The 19786-nt window shown below is 38.9% G+C and overlaps 4 protein-coding genes across 13 annotated transcripts; 2 read left to right on the top strand and 2 right to left on the bottom strand.

Moving 5' to 3' along the window:
* Positions 1-2595: 2595 nt before the first annotated feature.
* LOC112456472 (chitobiosyldiphosphodolichol beta-mannosyltransferase) lies at positions 2596-5255 on the top strand. Of its 5 annotated transcripts, none has more exons than XM_025019022.1 (7): positions 2596-2794; positions 2987-3403; positions 3508-3850; positions 3926-4122; positions 4216-4389; positions 4510-4624; positions 4708-5255. In XM_025019022.1, exons 2-7 carry the CDS (start codon positions 3130-3132, stop codon positions 4925-4927), a joined length of 1323 nt encoding a protein of 440 aa, XP_024874790.1. In that variant the 5' UTR covers positions 2596-2794; positions 2987-3129; the 3' UTR covers positions 4928-5255. The 5 variants fall into 5 exon arrangements, with proteins under 5 accessions (XP_024874790.1, XP_024874789.1, XP_024874788.1 ...); XM_025019021.1 differs by having other exon boundaries at positions 2596-2893; XM_025019023.1 differs by having other exon boundaries at positions 2606-2696.
* A 710-nt stretch (positions 5256-5965) lies between these two features.
* Positions 5966-7121, bottom strand: LOC112456473 (NHP2-like protein 1). Its single transcript, XM_025019025.1, has 2 exons — positions 6724-7121; positions 5966-6531 (listed from the first exon to the last, which is right to left on the bottom strand). The coding sequence occupies exon 2, from the start codon at positions 6529-6531 to the stop codon at positions 6151-6153; it is 381 nt and encodes a 126-aa protein (XP_024874793.1). The 5' UTR covers positions 6724-7121; the 3' UTR covers positions 5966-6150.
* Positions 7122-8742: 1621 nt separating this feature from the next.
* Positions 8743-16101, bottom strand: LOC112456465 (blood vessel epicardial substance-like). 3 transcript variants are annotated; one of them, XR_003040964.1, is made up of 10 exons: positions 15690-16101; positions 14389-14504; positions 13732-13990; positions 13288-13655; positions 12616-12773; positions 12418-12520; positions 12153-12293; positions 11828-11993; positions 10829-11107; positions 8743-10437 (listed from the first exon to the last, which is right to left on the bottom strand). XR_003040964.1 is itself a non-coding variant. In XM_025019010.1 (9 exons), the coding sequence occupies exons 3-9, from the start codon at positions 13949-13951 to the stop codon at positions 10370-10372; spliced, it is 1224 nt and encodes a 407-aa protein (XP_024874778.1). In that variant the 5' UTR covers positions 13952-13990; positions 14389-14504; positions 15690-16101; the 3' UTR covers positions 8743-10369. The 3 variants fall into 3 exon arrangements, 1 of the variants encoding a protein (XP_024874778.1); XR_003040965.1 differs by lacking the exon at positions 15690-16101 and adding an exon at positions 14993-15130; XM_025019010.1 differs by lacking the exon at positions 10829-11107.
* A 665-nt stretch (positions 16102-16766) lies between these two features.
* Positions 16767-19764, top strand: LOC112456482 (poly(A) RNA polymerase, mitochondrial-like). 4 transcript variants are annotated; one of them, XM_025019063.1, is made up of 7 exons: positions 16767-16965; positions 17160-17329; positions 17428-17637; positions 17706-17969; positions 18055-18269; positions 18339-18559; positions 18644-19764. In XM_025019063.1, exons 1-7 carry the CDS (start codon positions 16815-16817, stop codon positions 19180-19182), a joined length of 1770 nt encoding a protein of 589 aa, XP_024874831.1. In that variant the 5' UTR covers positions 16767-16814; the 3' UTR covers positions 19183-19764. The 4 variants fall into 4 exon arrangements, with proteins under 4 accessions (XP_024874831.1, XP_024874830.1, XP_024874832.1 ...); XM_025019062.1 differs by having other exon boundaries at positions 16768-16965; positions 17160-17338; positions 18644-19763; XM_025019064.1 differs by having other exon boundaries at positions 16768-16965; positions 17160-17338; positions 17428-17664; positions 17760-17969; positions 18644-19760.
* The last annotated feature ends 22 nt before the right edge of the window (positions 19765-19786 follow it).

Here is a 19786-nt window from a genome sequence, read left to right as displayed (position 1 = left end):
TAATCGTAGATTTGTCATTTCAATAAAAAAAATTCTGACTCACCACGCCGATGTGCAACGGGCGGAGTTGTTCAGCCACGTAGCTACGATGATACTGTAACATACAAACATAAGATTCAAATTAAAGAAGCGTTCAAAATAATCAACATTTTTCAAAATATAATTTTTTCGCGCAACTAATTTGTTTTTCAATAAAATATTTAGCAACACAATCATCTGTGTTCACCGAAAACGATCTTTATAAGAGTAAAATTTTAGATAATCTTTTTCTCTAATTATTTTTAATTTATCGAGATAAAACAATTCGAATAAATAAAAAAGAACTATTTTAATTTTACGCAGATATAAAGAGATGATACTCACCCCAAGGTTGCTCCGCCGGTGCCCGATGCCTCTCCCAGGCCTCCTCCTCCTCTCAGGGGATACTTAGGCTTCATCGTCTCACCGCACAAGACACTCGCGAGAAACACTCGCGGATAATAAACTACAATCGCGCGCGGACTAATTTCATTAAAAGTCTTTCTCGCGCGATACTGTACGGCACTCCCGTTTAGAAAAGTCCTTTAGTCCGATTACTTGAACGGCACTCCCGAAGCAAACGCGACGAACCGGCTGCGGTTCGTTCATTCAATTAAATCGGCGGACGAGGGTACGTTAGCTTCCCCGTCTTTGAATTTTTATCCAAGCAGAACAAGAGTTTTGCTTGGGTAAAATCCTCGTACTGGGTACTGGAGCCTTCCCACCTCGCCAAGGTCGTACCCGTGGGAAGGAAAAGTACTTTTCTCTGTAATATAAAAGCGGGTAACATGAATTTTTCATGCAAATTTGAAGGAGTCGCGACGCTGCGTGCTCCGCGTCGTTCCGCGTTACCGGCGTTACGTTGTTAATGGGCGACGTAATAATGGGCGACGAAATGTTCCGAGATGTTGGCAACTTGGCGCGATACTACGCAAGTCGAGCGGACGGTTAATAAAGACACGCACTTCGTCAATCAGAGATACGCTGTTGAAATTAAATATCGCACGCACAGTACGTTACCAAACTCGTAAATCGAGATTATGAAGCATTCACGAACGGGCGATGTATCGCGGCGTTCCGTTATCACCGATCGAATCACCGGAATCACTTGACACGATCAATATCTCTCAGCCCTTTTTCCCTACGGAGAGAATCGGAGCTAAATCACACGACACGTCCGGCACGTCAGCGTTCTTCGCGAATCCAGACATGGCAGGAGGAGCGACTATCACTCGCGAATATCACAGCGCGAAACTGCAAAGCAAGTCGTTCATACATACCTCCGCCTCGACGTCTCGAGTGAGCGCGTCGCGCGACACGTTCATTCCGATAAACACCTCATACACTCTAAATTGTTTTACACACACGGCACACGGCGCGCGGTACTCGATCGCGTAGCGCGTATTCCCGCGGCCCGCGAAACGAGGAAGCAGGAATGCCAATCACCGAAACGAGCGCGTTCCGAAAACAGCACGAAGCACGGTGACGTCGGTGACGAGCGCGCGCGAAGCACAAACACTTCCTACCGGTGCGAGATTCCTCGGAAGAATGATAACTGAGTCACTCACGCAGGTAACACTACTCCGAGCGTTGACGGAAACAAGTGACAAGTCCGCTCATCGCCAGAAACAACGTTGAAAACGCGCCGATCTTCGAGGTACGGAGCTTTCGAGTTCAACGGTCACGCCGCTAGTACGGACTGCGCAGGTGCCTACACTGCCTACTACATCACCGTCACCGTATCGATCCGCCGCGCCGGCAGCGCGGAGCGGCGCATGACGTCACGGCCTACGCGCGCGACCGCGGCCGGTTCAAAAATACCGAAAACTTTCAACGAACAATAAAAGACAACGTATGCCGAATCTTTCGTTAACTTTCACAGATTTAACTGGCTGTATTCTACGTTCTGCGTTCTGTCTCGGTGGTGTCTGGTCGACGTAGCTGTCTCTCGAAACGCGAGTGTTATATACATATATCGCGAACACGTAGTGATCATTAGCCTGGCGATTACGTAACTCCCTCATACTACGTTTACGCGAGCGTTACTTCTGTAGTAACTTACGATATATCATTCGTTTACGCGGAGTAACGTATCGTAAGTTACTACAAAATCCCGTTTACGCGACGGACGTATCGTAAGTTACTACAGAAGTAACGCTCGCATAAACGTAGTAACAGTCAGTACGTGAGGGATATCGAGGCGACGGTGGCTGTTTACGCGGAACAGATATTTTTGCGCGATTTATCTATATTTAAAAAATATAATATAAAATAAGGTAAAAAAAAATATAATATAAAATAAGGTAAAAATATCATCAACAGGTGCAATCAGATGCAACTCCCGGGCCGGCCGAGCGCGCGGCCGCCGCGGCCAGAATAATATCCCCTCCAGCTGGCTAGTTCAGACATTAGCACGGACGCAAACCATGTGCGGTTACCGAGCGATACGACGTAGTTGAGTTGCACTTTCTCAGGCGGCGCGTCGGAAAATGCAACACAGCAACACACGAAAAAGACCGGGATGGCCTCTCTCAGGTTTCTCTCTGACGTGTATGATATTGTCGCGTCACTCGCGTCAGTCGCGTCTCACGATCTCGGACGGGAGAACCAGAACGTATTGACCACGCGCAACGCGCAACGCGCAACGTGCAATGGTTAATCGGCCGACGTGTTCAAATGTGCGTGGTCAATTCTTTCTCCGTCTGAGATTTTGGACTTTTGGAGCGATTCTAACATCGTGGACACAACACAAAGCTAGCTGTCTTTTCTGACCGCGGTTATACATACATTACAGATCGTTCCAAGTCGGATTTTATAAGCGAATTCTGAAAAAGAACACGGGGAAAGAATCCGATGCAAAGCTCACTGCTCAACGGTTTTATTATTTGCAGCGGATTCGTCGCAGCTAAACTACACACGTTCTATACTTATTTTGTCATCTCTTTCGTAATAATTTATAATTTTTTAGATAATCGACCAGCGATTCTCGACGGTCCGCCGCGCGAACGCCCTGAATGGTCTGAACCGCCGGAACTCTGGAATGCTCTGGAATCACGAGTCACGCAGCCGACGCAGGTCACGCTAGGACACGCTCCGTCGTTTTCGTTCGAAATGTTGACGCTGATATTCCTACTGCTCCCGCTGGTTCTTTTTGTTGCTCGTAACGTCTATCTGAAAAAATTCAAATCCGGCAAGAATGTTTGCGTGCTGGTGCTCGGTGATATCGGCAGAAGTCCGCGAATGCAATACCACGCGATCTCCTTCGCACGGGAAGGCTTCACCGTGGATGTTGTAGGTTACCCTGGCTCGCCACCGCGGAGGGAAATCAGCGAGAATGCACGCGTGCGGCTCCACTACCTGCGACCGCCTCCCGACTTGCAAAACAGTACGACGCGGACACTTTATGTCGCTCCTTTCACAGATTTCTGTTTACTCGTATTTGTTTATGGATCTCGAGCGATAACAATATCGTACTTGTTGTTATTTCAGGCGTGCCACGTCTTCTCTGTTACGTGGTAAAAGTGGTATGGCAAACGGCTGATCTTTCATGGTTGTTACTTCGCAAACGCATATCGGATTCGCTGATAACGCAGAATCCACCTGCGATACCAACTATTCCGGTATGCTGGTTTTATTGCGTTCTAATTCAAGCGCAGTTTACGATCGATTGGCATAATTATGCCCATTCACTGATGGCCCTGAGTCTGGGAGAGAACCATGTCCTAGTTAGATTGGCGAGACGTATCGAGACGACGTTTGGCCGCAGAGCAAAGAATAATTTCTGCGTCACCAAAGCAATGAAGGAAGATTTGGAAAAGAAATGGGCTATCCAGTTAGTATCATCTATTACAGTTAGAAACATTTAGGTCGGCTTACTCATTTTTTTTTCGTTTTTTTTTAATTACAGAGCAAAAATCCTGTATGATAGACCAACAGATAATTTTCGTCCAATAACTGTGGCAGAGAAGGATGAGTTTCTGTGTAAATTAACTGAAAAATATGATCTATCAGTACCTTGTTCGCCCAGAAGATTCGGCTTTATTGTATCTAGCACTAGTTGGACCGAGGATGAGGATTTCTCAATTCTGTTAAATGCCTTACAAGGTGAATCTCGGTGAATCTGTTTTATTCGCGTAATCTTGTCGTACAAGTGTGCACGGATTAAAGGGGCGTACACATACGTAATTTTTATTATAGAATACGAAGACGCGTGCGAGGCTAGCGAGTTAAACTTGCCAGATTTGATCTGTGCGATAACGGGCAAAGGGCCGTTAAAGGACTTCTACATGGCTATCATTAACTTAAAAAATTGGCAACACGTCACAGTAAAAACGCCATGGCTTGAGAATGAGGATTATCCCAAAATACTAGGTATTCGCGGATTTGCGTATTCGTGCTAATTAAAAATTGATTTTTTAAGTCTAACATAAAATTCTTTTTTATAAAACACTTTTGACGGAATGTTTTAAATACTCTTTGTCCTTAAAATAGCTAGTGCAGACTTAGGTGTATGCCTTCATACCTCGTCCAGTGGACTGGATTTACCAATGAAAGTTGTCGACATGTTTGGCTGCCGTTTACCAGTTTGCGCATACAATTTTAATTGGTACATTAATACTATCATTAATACTATTTAATGTACGTACCAGGTGGATCTGCTTACTAAGAGAGAGAATGCATTTTGTTTAGCTTATCAGAATTAGTAAGACACAATGAGAACAGTTTGGTATTCGCGGACGAGAAGGAGCTGGCTGAACAATTAAAAATGTGGTTCCGAGATTTCCCTAATAACGAGACACAACGACACATGCGTGAAAAATTTCAAGAGACCATGTTTGCATCTCAGCAGAACCATAATGATTGGCACGAGAACTGGAAATTCAATGTATTGCCTTGTTTTCGAGAGTGATTTCCATTGTACTTGGTACTTTGTTTTTTAATATAATTTTTGTACATATGCTTTGTAATCTCCTATGCTATTACTCCCAGTAGCACAGATGTGATACGTATTTATTAATATCTAGCACGTATTAATGTATCTAATTGTAAGAATATTTTATTTTACTAAGAATATTCCATTAGATTTTATAATGTTACAGTATAAGATTTAAATTGGTTTTATAAAAATATGGACCACACTAATGTTACACAAACGTAGACTAACGTTTACATTGACTTTTTGTATCATGTACTTAATATCTTTTTTCCAAAAAGTAGATTTTTTTTGTATTAATGTATATACACGTATTGTAATATTTGTAATATAATTTTATTAATATTAGATATGATCTCACGTATGTTAAGAGAAAGCTGAACCACGAACATTACAAAGTTACGTTCGATTTTCTTGACGTCATACTCGTTTTATTGCGTGTTTGATATCTTCACGTTTTTCTGAGAAATAAGAAGGTCCACGCTTGACAGCAACAACGCTTATACCGCTAGGTATACAACATGCTCGACCGAGTTGTTCCTTCTTACATGCATAAATGTAAGGAATACCTTTCGTCTCCGCTAACTTTATCAAACGTGTCAGAAAGTCCAATGGTGTTGTCAAATGCGTTGCATTTTCGGCAAGTACAATAACGTCCGTCAAGTTTTGTTCCATCGAGCTTATCACGTCCGTTAATCCAATGACCAACATATTTCTCTCCGCGTGATACATTTGTCGGATCAATATGAGTATCTCGTTATTTAATTTCTTCGTTGCGGTGAGATCAGCAACACAGTTACACTCTTCGCGCTACGCAAAAAGTGAATAAACGTATAGTACGTGTTTATTCTAAAATTAATATATTGATGTCAACTTTTAAAAGATTAAACTTGGGTGAATCACGCGTACTATTCTTAAAATTATTAAACGCGTTAATTGTTAGATTAGTTTTCACATAGTTTGCAACATAAGTATTAGAATCGTACACAGAAAACATGAAAGTTTTTGTTGAACTTTTTATTAATGCTTCAAATATTTCATACATAAAAGAGATGAGTAAAAAATAATTTTTTTTTTATAAATAGCACAGTAGTCAAACTGCAAACTGCGTTTCATTTGTGTCGAATATTTATAGTAGCAATAAATCTATGTTACGTGTTACTAATGAGATGTGTAAAAATAACAAATACAGATATCATTTAGATTAAAAGTTTTTCAATTCGTTTTTGGATGTCTTGAATCTGTTGTTTTAATTGCGAGCCATCTTTGCTCATTACTGAACAGGCTACCACCGGCCTATTAACTCCACAGGCTCGTCCTAGAGCCTGCTTGCTCCGCACGAAAACATAGGGTACGTTCTTGTCTTCGCACAATAGTGGCAAGTGCAGCAGGATTTCCAGTGGTTGAGTATCCGCAGCCATAACTATAAACTCGGACAGGCCACGATTCAAGGACTTCGTAGACTCGTTCGCTCCTTTCTTCAGCTGTGAGTAGCTATACGCTTGACTCACCAGATTCAATATATCTTGGGTCAGCTTCTGTTCCGCCAGTGGATACGCCTTTGGTGATACGTCATCCATCTGAAGAAAAAAAAACAAACATTCGAAAATCAACATGACGTATTTGAAGCGTCTTGATAGCGAGAGAGAAGTTCGCTACACGTACTCGCCACGTGAGTAACCTAACCACAAATAACAGTGGCGCGCATCGCGAATATCGCGCGTCGCGATCGGAGCGACGAATATATATATGACGATTGTGACACTACTCACCGTATGATTGCCGGTCGAACTTTCTCCGTTTCTTTCTCTTCTTCTTTACGACCACGTGTCGTTTCTCAGAGCCTTCTTATCGCCTTCTTTCTGAAGCTTATAAGTTTCCTCGGGACTCGGGACAGAGTTCGTCCTCTGAAGGACAATACCTCGATCGTCGATCGTCGATCGTCGATCGCGGATCGTCTTATCGCGGTCTTTGTCCTTGAATTGTTAACGATTTCGGTTATTTGCACTCCCAAGTGTTGCGATGCATCACACGACTTCACTGCGAGTGCGAAGTGCGACTTCACTGTGCGCTGCTCAGCGCTGCTGTGCCGGCTGTGCGCTTCTGCTTCTAATAAAAATTGTTCACGACCATGCGAATCTACACTGATCTTAAAACGGAGGATGATAGTCAGTGACTAGACTGACTAGTGACTAGTTGACTGCGAACTGAATGGAAAGCGCGCCAAGCGGAATTAAGCGGAAAGCATGACAACGGACAACGACGACGACGACGACGAATAGCAGTCCGTATTGTCCGTAAAGGCCATTGCACGTAATAAAGTTTTAATTTTAATCGTAAGGCCGTAAGAAAATAGACCAATCACATTCGATTATTCTTCAAGCGCGAGGAGAATAATCGACTGTGATTGGTCTATTTTTTTACAACCTTACGATTATGTATTGCACTCAGCTGCACTTTCTCGCGACACCGACGCGTTTTGAAGCTCAATGGCCGCGTTCAGTAGACACAAGTGCTATTCCGAACGCAGCCTTAGTTAACTAAAATGTTATAGTTACGTCACGTACACTATAGCATTTTAGTTAACTAAGGCTGCGTTCGGAATAGCACCACAACTGTTGAGTTCGTCTTATCAACACTCTGCGTTGATTGGTTGGTTCTAAAAGTAAGAACCAATCACGTTCGACTACTACTGAGCGGCTTGGTCTGCTGAACGCGCCCAATAAAACATGCGTAACGAAAGGCGGTAAAACATTTCTCTATATGTCTACCTCCGATATATATAGATATAATATTTATAAACAGAGAAGAGATAATTTTGTTTTATATATATATATATATATATATATATATACATAATTTTATATAATTATTGTTAATAAGCATATAAGATCTATACATATGTGCAGTATCTTTAATAATATAAATTTCCAAGTGTTTAAAATAATAATTTTTAAGTTTGGAGATTTTAATACAAAAGTTTAAACTCACGAAAATCAACAAAGCATCAGGAGGTTGCACGTATCGGAACGTGCAAAAATTTTTCAAAGTTCCAAGAATTACAATTTTGATCATTAGGAAATTAGGAATTTGACGCACACAGCGAAGTATTAAATAAAAATAATCCGAGTACCATGATTTCAATTGACAGTAAATATTTTTATAGGCTATATTTTGCTGCTACAGTTACCTGCATTCTTCTCAATCGTGCGGCAAAAGGAACTCACTCGTATTTTTGTTAGGAAAAGGAAAATGATGTTCCTCCTTTTATTTACTGTTACAATAATATATGAATGTAACTAGCATTTCTCTCGCAGAAAACTGCAGCAGAAAGACATTAAATTTAAGTTGTAGAAGAATACGTGAGAATAACAGGAGAAAATTTATTTTAAAAAATGAATGCGTATATTCTCCGGCGTTTTGTCATTTGTATCATATGCCATTTTAAACAAGCGTCCGGCTCTGGAATTATTAAATCGTACCCTTGCTTCTTCGATTACCCTTATGTCGCATACTGCGTTGTACATTTCACATAGAGAAAGAAAAAGGAATGAGACAGATAATTGTAATAAACGTACTTTCATTTTTAAAACTAACTTTCTTTATTCGCGCTGCCATTTTATATGCATTCTTATTTGTATCCAATATGATTTAAATTTCTCAAACTCTCATCAGCCATTCTCCGCTTATCCCTAACTACATACTAAAAACACGTTCACGTACAAAAATAATCGTAACAACAATCAGAGATAATAACAAAGATTCAATAATATATATAATTCACATTCACATAGAAAGCAATAAACTCGTCTATTTTTATAGATGGTTCATATACAAAAAATACTAACTCGATCATCTGGTCCTACATTTCACGTTTATACATATCAAAAGGCATTCCCTACATTTCGGTACTTCGCTACGTAAAATGATATCGTCGGTTCAAAATATCGTTATACGAATATACGGTATACGTGTGTTGTATACAATACAGAATACGTGTTACATCGTGTGATAAACTGTCGGTAATATCCGAAATAGAATATGTATGTATGTGTGTTGTTCAGAGAACTATGACTTTACATATATAAAAAGTCTTCTTAAAGTATGCATTACAACTTTAAGTGGGCTTAATATCGATACCTTTTAACAGTTTTCTAATTTTCAATGCGATATTTCTAAAGATTAAATAAAGTTGTTTCCAAAGTGTTTATTTATTCAATAGTTTGATTACCAAAATATTTTAATCATTAAAAGCAAAATTTTTTCACTTCAAATCTCATTATTCCGATTGCTGTCTTTATTTTTACTCGCGATCACGTTATCGACATTTCTTAAGCACCTTCTCTCGATTTGTTTTACATAACATAAACGTCAAGTATTCACTTTCGCTTACCCACGTATATAAATATAAATAAAACAATTATTATTATACGCACTGTTGTAAACAAATAAAATAATAATGAAATAATCAACTTGATGTTAGGTTTATCAATGCATTGATCATAATTACGTTATCTTGTATCACGTTATAATAACTTTTTACGTTAAGTATCGAAAGTTATATACGCGATTCGGCATTCGGCGTCTCTAGCAGCAATGTAGCGATATAAATCTCGCAACAATGTCCTTTATATCGTACTTTGTAATGTCCAATGCGTTAATAATGGCGTAACTTCTTGTGCCTCTTTGACTTGTGAACATCGGTTGCTTAACAGTATCACAACATGAATCTTCAAACATGTAATACAGCGACATTTGGAGAACTCTACTAGATACATTGGATAAATATATATAAGTCATATGGCGCATATAGCAGTATATTATACATATTTTCTCCATGGAAACATTAAGAAAGGAAGTGTAAGTAAAAAGGCACTATTTCCGGGTATGGGAAAGAATCAGTTTCTTTAGGCCCCAGACTTCTATCAAGTCCCACCGCGACATCACAGACCTTGCATAAACAGAAGTTACGCCGCTGTGTCAACATGTCACCCTCATTTCATTACACTTGCATACTTGTAAAATCTTAATCCATTATTCATCCATCGTAGAACATACCGAAATACTTTACCGGAGTAAAATTATACATAGCCACTCTTATAAATTCAATATGTTCAAGCATATACTCAACAAATACACTGGAAGCATAAACTTATTGATTAGTTGCTTTATAAGCTAGAATGGAATTCATCATACGCTACAAAACGATGGAATTTTCTCATATTATCGCATACGGTTGACTAGCCACTGGGAAAATTATTAATTGGCAAGAGAATGTTCGATTTTTCTACGCACAGTTTCAATATGCACATTATTTCGTCACAATAAATATCAGCTTGCTGTACGTGCATTATGTAAAAACACCGGTGTTACGTTATATTGACTGTCGAGGATGACATCGATTTAACAATCATTCCATTAAACGGGTGTTTCATGATCAGTCTCTTCGATTCTTCCCAATCTCCAAGCATTCGGGTCACCTGCCGCTGTAAGTTAAGAGACATTTTTTAAATAACTTTTAGTCATGCAAAGAGAAACAAATAACAAATAAACAAATTTTGAAATAAACATATCTAAAATATCACTTATTACCACAGTTGCACTTTCTCACTTATAAGAAAGTTGTAGTAATAACAGTAATATGGATATTAGAAATATATATCTTTATAATACTGTCAAATCAATTGTAAATGTGATAAAAATTAAGACTTGTAATATGCATCTAAATTTCTAAATATTAATATATTATATTCCCCTTTTAATTTTCAAAATTAACATTTTTGAAAACATGTGTGCTTAACATATCTGCTTTATAGGTATTGCTTTTTACATGTATTTGTCATGTATAAAAATTTTCGAAGGCATAGAAAAACTCACCTCTTGGTACAATATCCAGGAAGAACAATTAATGGAATTACTCTGCGACATTTGTGTAATACATATGCATCCATTGCAGGAACATAATATGTACATCACATACAATTTTTGTGCTAGAGTGTTGCACGATCGGTAGGCAAGGATATTACAACGAAGTCTGAACGTTGTACGACATAGGGGGTGGGAGTAATGTACAGGGTGGTACACGTAGGCGGTTCGTATGGTGAAGGGTGTTATTCAGTACTTCTTGATTCGTGTACAGCAACGGCATTCGCTCTTCTATTTCCAAAGCAAAATCAAAGTTGATGCAAAATTACAAAAAAGGTGCATATAAATAAATACAAAAATCTATGGCACGTATAAATCATTATTACATCTTGACAAATATAATAGACATAATTGAAACCGTATTACTTTCAAATAAAAAATATTACGGAGTATTAGATTAAAGGTATAAAATAATGTGTGAGTGTGCGCATGCATACTTTGTAAACAAAAGAATCAATTGTGTTCTTATTTAATGTTGTCTGACATTGCTTTATATTTATATTTATTAGATTTGCATACGTCTATGTACGCAAATAGCCATTATTTGTATAAAACATTAGCGAAAATCTTAACATGACAAGCCAGAAAAAATATATATAATGAGCAAAATTATATCTACCGTGAAATTAAAATTACAATGAAAGTGTTGAGAACACAAGAATACTACAAAAGTAAAAAAAAAACTGGATACATACAAAACATGCGCATGCCCGAATAATATGGGAAATGTGCATTTTACTAATTATAAGAGATTGCTGACAAAAATAAAAAAAATATACAAGATATAGTCTTTTTTGCCTTAAGAAGATATGTATGGTGTCCCAAAATTAGCATATCGATAAAAATAAAAATTCAAATACAAAAAAGATAAACAATTTTATCATACACGATTTTGATTGAATTCTTCAATGTTGGTAAAAATAAAAACTACAGATAGAAGTTCATACATACCTTGAAGTTGACGACTGATGAGAGCAGTAATGCCTTGACTATCACCAGTCTTTTTTACAACAAAAAGTTTTGTATCCGCGTCATTTTCTAAGGCTCCAATACCACCCAGACCAATTATCTGCCCATTCTGCTGCTGATGACTGCTAGCAGCCATCGTTTCACTCACCTATAAAATAAAAAAATTAATATAATAGAACAATACACATACATATTGAAAATCTTCATTAAGAGCTTTCTAACAATTTTACAATTTAATAAATTATATAGAAGATATTCCATATTTTTGTAATAAAAAAAAAAAATGTGCTTAACAAATAAACTGTACCTGCATCAATTTCTTAACTACATCTCTGCCCAAAATGTGATCAAACACTGCCTGCAGGAATTGATCGCTAATTATGCTTAATTTTAGTTTGTCTCTATGCCATAATAATATCCTTGATTCCTCCATAGCTGTTATTGACACCTAAGCAAATATGACGTAATATCAAATATTTATATCGGCATATCGGAATTATCGAGTCGGATAGACAAAGATATTAAAATAAAAGAATTTGCTGATATGAAGAACATATCGACGAACAATTTACCTGGAAGTATTCGTCTGTTGAGACACCAAACCATTCTGGAGAATCCAGGAACTGATGTGGGAAGACGATATGCAATGCTCTTCCATTTTGCGAGACAACTAGTCTACAAAGAACAAAAAAATAAAAATATGATGTTATATTAGAGAGTTCTTATAACAACAAATAAACCTAAAGAACTTAAGTAAGATGCAGTCTTACTTTCCCGACAGCACCAATGATAAAGAATCGACTTTGGTCACTTTTTCTTGTGCATAAACCTCTTGATACTTCAACTGGCGAATGATCTTCATACAGTTTAATACTTTTCTGAATTGATGACGAGACACTCGTAATGGCTGGAACACTGCAACGTATACCTACGTGAAAGAAGACGACTGTGAAACATTTTTATTTGAAATAAATACACATTAAGGATTTCAAACGAAACTTTATCTACGTTGTACTATAAATATATTACTAATTATTATTTCATTAATTACGAATATTAAAAAAACAGGTTCTTTTAAATAGTATAGACAGATTTTATATTCTGATAGGGATTAAATATTAATTAAGTACCATTCGTAATAATATAGTTAAGTAATAATATAATAACAGTGCAAAAATAAAGCAGAAATTTTTGTGTATAATACAGATGCTGCGGTCAAACAGAAAGCAAATTACATAGAGTCATATATCTAACTGTACTGTACTACTTCTCAAGATTTTCTAGTATACACCTATTCATAAGATACATAATAATTTTGAAAAATATAAATAAAAATGAGCCATGTCAAATAACGTGTGCTATGCCTGTTCTTTTCTCTATCAGTTTTGTAAATAATTAATACTCCCTCACATCATTACTTCCTCTACTTGATCTTCGCTTACCTCTTCAATTTCCTTTGTAAACTTGATAGGCCTGAGCTTGTAAAGAAGCGTGCATACATGGACGAAGTTGATGACAACAAAGAGAGCATTCCAGAGAGCAGCATCCAGCCAGCAAGCTATTGTCCAGCCCCACAAAGCAAGAAAGGCACAGCCCACGAGTAGAGTGCACCTTAAATAGAGCACACCATGTATGCCGCTTGGTGCAAGGTGTGACAATAGGAAGAAGGCATTTGCGAGTTGAAAGTAGATGTGATTCACGTAAATTCCTTGATAGGGTTGGCAGGTAAGAGCTCCGTACAGAAAGGTTGGAGGCACTATCGGCGAATGAGGATAACCGGATCCATGGCTGACCACTGACAGTCCAGTACCTGTACAAACATGAGAGTCACACATTTCGTCGATAAAGTAGTGCTAAGTGATCGCACTTCGAACCCGAAATCGTACCCTCTCTATTGTCAGTGGTCACATTCCTGCATTCGTCGTTCTCGTGATGTGCCGACGCTGGTACCGATATCTCCGACGTGACGGTATTACGAGGGACATTGGACGCGGCTGCATTCGTTAGGCTGGCATCGATGGTAATAGAGGTCCAATACAACAGCACGACGAACGAAATGGAACCCCAGCCTATTCGGCTTCCTATCGGGTCAAAGCAGATCCACATCCCCGCATTACCACCAAGCTGGACCGTATTCGTTTCGCTCTACAAAAGCAAATCCATTTGTATATTTTATTGCAACGTGTATTTTCCATATATATAACAACATTCATCTAAAATCCATTGACATAGGGATTACATACTTTTTTTTTTATTATCATATGCATTTTCACGGAACGTAACGTTACATGTATCACGCCATACAACGTACGGATGTAATAGATTTTAAACCTATACATATATATGCATTAAATCTACATGCATGTTGTGTGTAGCGTTACTTTACGTTCATATAATGATTCAACGTTATAACGTCATATTGCAATACTTTAATAACGCAGATTAACGTACTTGTTACACGTATACATTTCATATGTACTTATTTATAAATAATATAAAAACAAATGCCCTTTGTCATTTGTAAATATCTAGTCGCTGCTTACATTTCTGTATTAATCTCAGCTAAAATTGGAACTGGACGATGAGAACCATCTTGCAGACTTTAGATCAAGAAAGGATCGTTGCATTACCAATGGCTGTGGGAAGACAATATCAACATCTGTAATGCATACAAACAGACGTTTGGTCAATCACGCATAAAAATATAAGACTAAATGTTTCATAAAAAAATCTAGTGTACAAGCGTATTACTCCCAAGACGTGTCTCTCTCAAATCTCTATCATTATCTCAATCAGTTAAATAATGACTTAGATAAGATCACCTATCATCGTTACTAATAAAGAACTTTTGCAGTTGTTGTCAAGAAAAGCGTTATCAGTGAAAGATGGCATGACAAGTCAATTAAAAAAAATCAGACTTTTATCACTCCCTGGTGTCCTCAACGTCTGACTCTGTAAAAAGGTCTTTAATTTATCACTACGTGTATATCGCAGAGTTTAATTTCTCAGAAGCAAAAAACGTCTACAAACAAGATAAAAGGCACGTTATTCTTGCACGTCTAATATATCGTAATGTTCCAAATGCAAGAGACACATAATTTTACACTGTCAAAGTATAAAAGAGTAGAAGGAGACGGATGCGTGGACCTTGATTTATCCTCATTCTTATAATGACTGAAACTATATGAATCGCCGCGGGAACGATTTAATCCAGTTTCCACGATCTCGTTTCCCGTTTCGCTCGGTACACATTACATATATACTGCACATTTGCGATGCACATCGCACATGTGTGCAGGTGTGCAGGTATTCATCAACCTGCCATTTCATACACGCGACTTCGGGATAATACCCATCCTAAGGGCCGGTTGTTCCAAGCTGTTGGTAAGCTAACTAATAGTTAAATCATATGTCTATCTTTGTCTAAGGTAAAGGATAAACAAAGACATATATATGATTTAACTATTAGTTAGTTTACCAACAGGTTAGAACAATCGGGCCTAAGACTCGAAATAGACCTCGAAGCGGACCGCCGAGCGCACGGACCGATTTCACGGTATACGTTCGCGTCACGAGCGTTGTGGCACGAGATTACATATCGCGATGCACAACGTGCGGCCGGACGGCACGAGAAACGAGAAGCCTCCGTTTCGACGTCGCGGTCCGCGGTACCGTCGTTGGGGAAAACGGAGACAACGGAGACCGCGGAGACCGCCGCCGGCGCCGTCGTCACGGATACACCCTCCCGACGTCACCGTCGCGGTCGTGTCGTCGTCGTGACACTCGTGTGACTCGTGACGCGAGTTATTAAGAGTATCCTTTTCGAAATCAATAAATAACTTACTCATGGAAAATCGGCAACGGTGGGGGCGTACGCAAGGCATACAGATGAGAAGGCGAACGATGGTGTGACGACCGTCGCTCGTGAGGGAAGGGACGTCGAGGGGATCGTCGACGTGTTGCCGCTGGCCCGGCCGTAGTCGCCGAAAGCGCGTAGGCGCGCAAAACAAACCGAGATGACGAGACTAACCGGACTGACACTGACGAGTTGACGGTTGACGGTTGACGGTTGATGTCTGACGTCTGACGACTTGCCGCTGCTTCTGCTTGCCGCCGCCGCTGCTTGCGATCGCGCACCGCTCGCCGCTCGCCGCTCGCCGCTCGCCGCTCGGCTCAGCGCTCGCGCTCACTCGATCGTGACGGAAACGTCAAACTAGTGCCGACTAGTGCGGCGGCCGCCCGTTGCAAGTAGAAGTAGAGTCCCTCTAGCAACCGTCTGGGGCCGCTGGGCCCGCTGGGGGCGCTGAGACGTCTGGTCAGTACCCCCTCCCCCCTTTACACTCATTGGCTTTAACCGAAAATGGCGGAACCAATGAATACTGAAGAAAACTCTGTGCAGTTGGAAACATTCCATCAAATCTTATCTGTTTAGATGATAATAAATCATATTTTATGCGATAATATCCTATCTTACTCGTTTATTGTCCTACAACTTTTCCACTTTGCTTTGAAAATACGAGGCTTAACTTAATTTATTATTTCAATCTTAAAATTTATAAAAGTATAGGTATAATGAGATTTATATTTTTGTCAAATACACAAATATAACATTGATACGGATTCTGATAGATTGAAAATCTATTGCCTGTGTTATTCGTTATGCATCAAGCTTTTATTACTGATTGTCAAGTGTATACAGATCGAATTTGTTTATCGACCGCGGATAATTACCGACTTTCGGTATAGGACCGAGAAAAGTTTAAAGATTCTCGGCAAAATTTCAGGATAACAATCGGACAAGAGGTGGCATTTACTACGTACATTCTTAATTTAAAAAATTAAAGAAGGAACATATTCTGTTGAAGCAGCCGCATTATCTTCTAATAAATGTAAGATACGACTACTTGCATTGGCAGCACGTGGGCGGCAGTTGGCAGTATTGGCACACGTGCTATGCGCACATTTAAAAATGGCGCTCTTTAGCCGTGCTAATTCGAATGCCTTTTCCTTATTAAATCACTGTTATTGCAAAAAGTTCATGATGGGCACGAATAGATTAAAATCGCGCAATCGCCTCTCGATATCGTCAACCATCCTGCAACACAGGAACAATAAACAAAGTGAGTCACATGACACGTTTACAATATATAACCTATAAGCTCGCAAATATTATGTAGTTCTCTTCAGAGAAATTTATTAATGTAATTGTGTTGGATGCAGCATGAATTAATATCTATTAAATCCTTCTCTCTTCACGGTTATTTATATTTTTCCGCACTAGGACAATCTATATTTCCATCTGGCACGTTTACAGATACAGAAGCGGTCGGACTCGAGGCTGAAATCATCAAGAGAAGAAACCAGGCATGTCGAAGCTTATTGATACAAGTATACTCATCGAAATCACACAACGATCTCCATAACTATTGCTCACGGTTTGGAGACGTCTTGAGTATGCATCACTATCAAATAAATAGTCAGCATGTATGTCAGGTGCTGCTCAATATTTATCCAAAGTTATATGCGATATTAATACGTAAATACGGTTATAAAGATATACTATATTGTTTGACTACGTTTAGAATTATATCTTGGTCGAGTTTGAAGACATATCGTCGATAAATGAAGTTATGTCGTCTGCTTCCTTTGTAAACGGAGATTACATTGCTCCCGTAAAATCGTCGGTGTTGTGGTTCCGTAAAGGACAAGTTGCTGCTTTACAGAGAAATAGTAAGAAAAAGACAACCCTGTCTGTGGAGAATGGTTGTTCGTTGCCTACTGACCAGGAAATTGTAAAGCTATTATATAACGCGAAATCGGTAGGTTTCTTTAACATTATTATAGTTATGTTATGTTACAGTGGGACGTATCTGAGACATTTAGCCCTGTAAAACTCGTAATCTCCGTTTCGCAGATATCAGGACAGATAATAGTTCTCTATGAGGCGCTGAAACTGACTGATTTAGAAGTAAGACTAAGATTTCACACCGCTCACCACTTAGAGCACTACTTCTCTCGGCTATTTCAGAATATGAAAGTTCTGCCATTCGGCTCTTCTGTAAATGGTTTCGGAAGGAAAAGATGTGATCTTGATTTAGTTCTTGTTCCCGACGACAGTGAAGAAGTAAATTATATAAACGATATTTGAATCAGTTAAATCTACTCACGTACTTGTAATACTAAATGCCAACGACGTGTAATATTTACAGCATAATGCCACGAGTAGATTAGTATTTCACTCGAAATCTATGAGGCATAACGATAGGACTGAAACAAAAGAGTTTCTGGGAATACTTGCGAATACCATGCAGCACTTCATCCCTGGAGTTTTCAATGTAAGAAAGATCCTGGAGGCTCGAGTACCTATAATTAAATTCCGCTACGACTACACGCATACTGAATGTGACTTAAGTGCGACAAATATGTAAGTTGAAAAGTATTTCTTTTAAAAATAAGATATATACAACCCTTAATACTGAGTTATCTCTTTCAGGACTGCCATATACATGACCGAATTATTAAATTTGTACGGAGAGATAGATTGGCGGGTAAGACCGCTTGTTATAGCGATACGGGTATGGGCGAAGAGTCAGGAAATAACGTCCGATGTACCGGGGCAATGGATAACAAACTTCCCTCTTACGTTGCTGGTGCTGTTCTACTTACAACAGAAGAAAATATTGCCGTCCTTAAAAACGTTGAAATTGTATGCAAGTAAGTGACGTTTATCATAAATAAAAGGGTTATATAACATATAACGTCCAGCCAGTAACGTGCATCTTCTTTTCTCTCGCACAGCGCGCAGTGACATTCGTTGCGCAGAGAATGGCATCGATTGCACTTTCTTACGGGATATTAACAAATTGCCAGCCGATTACAAATATAAGCCGAATCAGGACACTCTGGAGACGCTTCTGCATGGTTTCTTCGAGTATTATTCGACGTTCGATTTTAATGTGTATGGGATATGCATTCGCGAGGGTACGCAGATTCGAAAACCGTCACGCTCGGCACTCCATATTACCAATCCCTTAGAAACGACGTTGAACGTCTGCAAAAATGTAAACCTTTATGAGGTGAATCGCATAATTTCGATGTCGCACGACGCGATTTACGCGCTAGAGACTGCCGACAAATCCACAAGTAGCTGCTGGGGTATCATGACTTTATTGAAAGTAAATAACGGCAACACGAATCAGAGGAAATTGAACAGCACGGAGAAACAACGTATCGAAGAAAAATTCCCGGAGAATCATTCCTACGAAATTTCTGACAAGTTCGAAGTTAGCGAAGTCAATATCGATGAGACAGAAACGAAGAAGAAAGAAACAGTATGATACTCGAATGAATAGCGACAAAATGTGTACTTTATCTCTGCAGAAATACGTACGCTGTATATATATTCTGTATGAGACACTTTCCTTTTTATACCAATGATTTGGTATTATCTATAGTGGTGGTGTCAGAAAAATAGAGACATTTTACTTGAGAAGAAGAAAGAGAGCAAAAACGACGGGGAGAACTTTTAATGCGGTCGATCGTGTGTACTATCGTGTGTATTATAATATGTGAAAATAGAAGAGAAATGTACATAAAATCGATAATTACGTATAAATCACGTTACGTATATTAGCCTCAAATAAATACGCGTAAAATATTACACGCAGTTATCAGATTAATTAATTGGAGACTGTTACAATATATCGTCGCTATATTACGTCCGACAAATTGTGAACGTTGGAGGCCAAAATGGTGTCTCGTATTTCATCAGTGGAAATTCCTAATCTGCTTTGTAAAATTCAACAAGTGGGAATACCGAATATGCATGTATCTATTTTTTATACATGTATGTACATACAACCGCGAGCACTTGATGTAAAACTGAAGCGAGCAACGAGGATCGCTTTCAATAGACGGAAGATACGGTATAGAAATCAAGGG

Source organism: Temnothorax curvispinosus, unplaced genomic scaffold (genome assembly GCF_003070985.1).
Source record: "Temnothorax curvispinosus isolate PA1 unplaced genomic scaffold, ASM307098v1 QBEX01006881.1, whole genome shotgun sequence".
Classification (NCBI taxonomy): domain Eukaryota; kingdom Metazoa; phylum Arthropoda; class Insecta; order Hymenoptera; family Formicidae; genus Temnothorax; species Temnothorax curvispinosus.
Note: the sequence above shows the minus strand (reverse complement) of the source record. Positions and strands in the feature narration are given on the sequence as shown.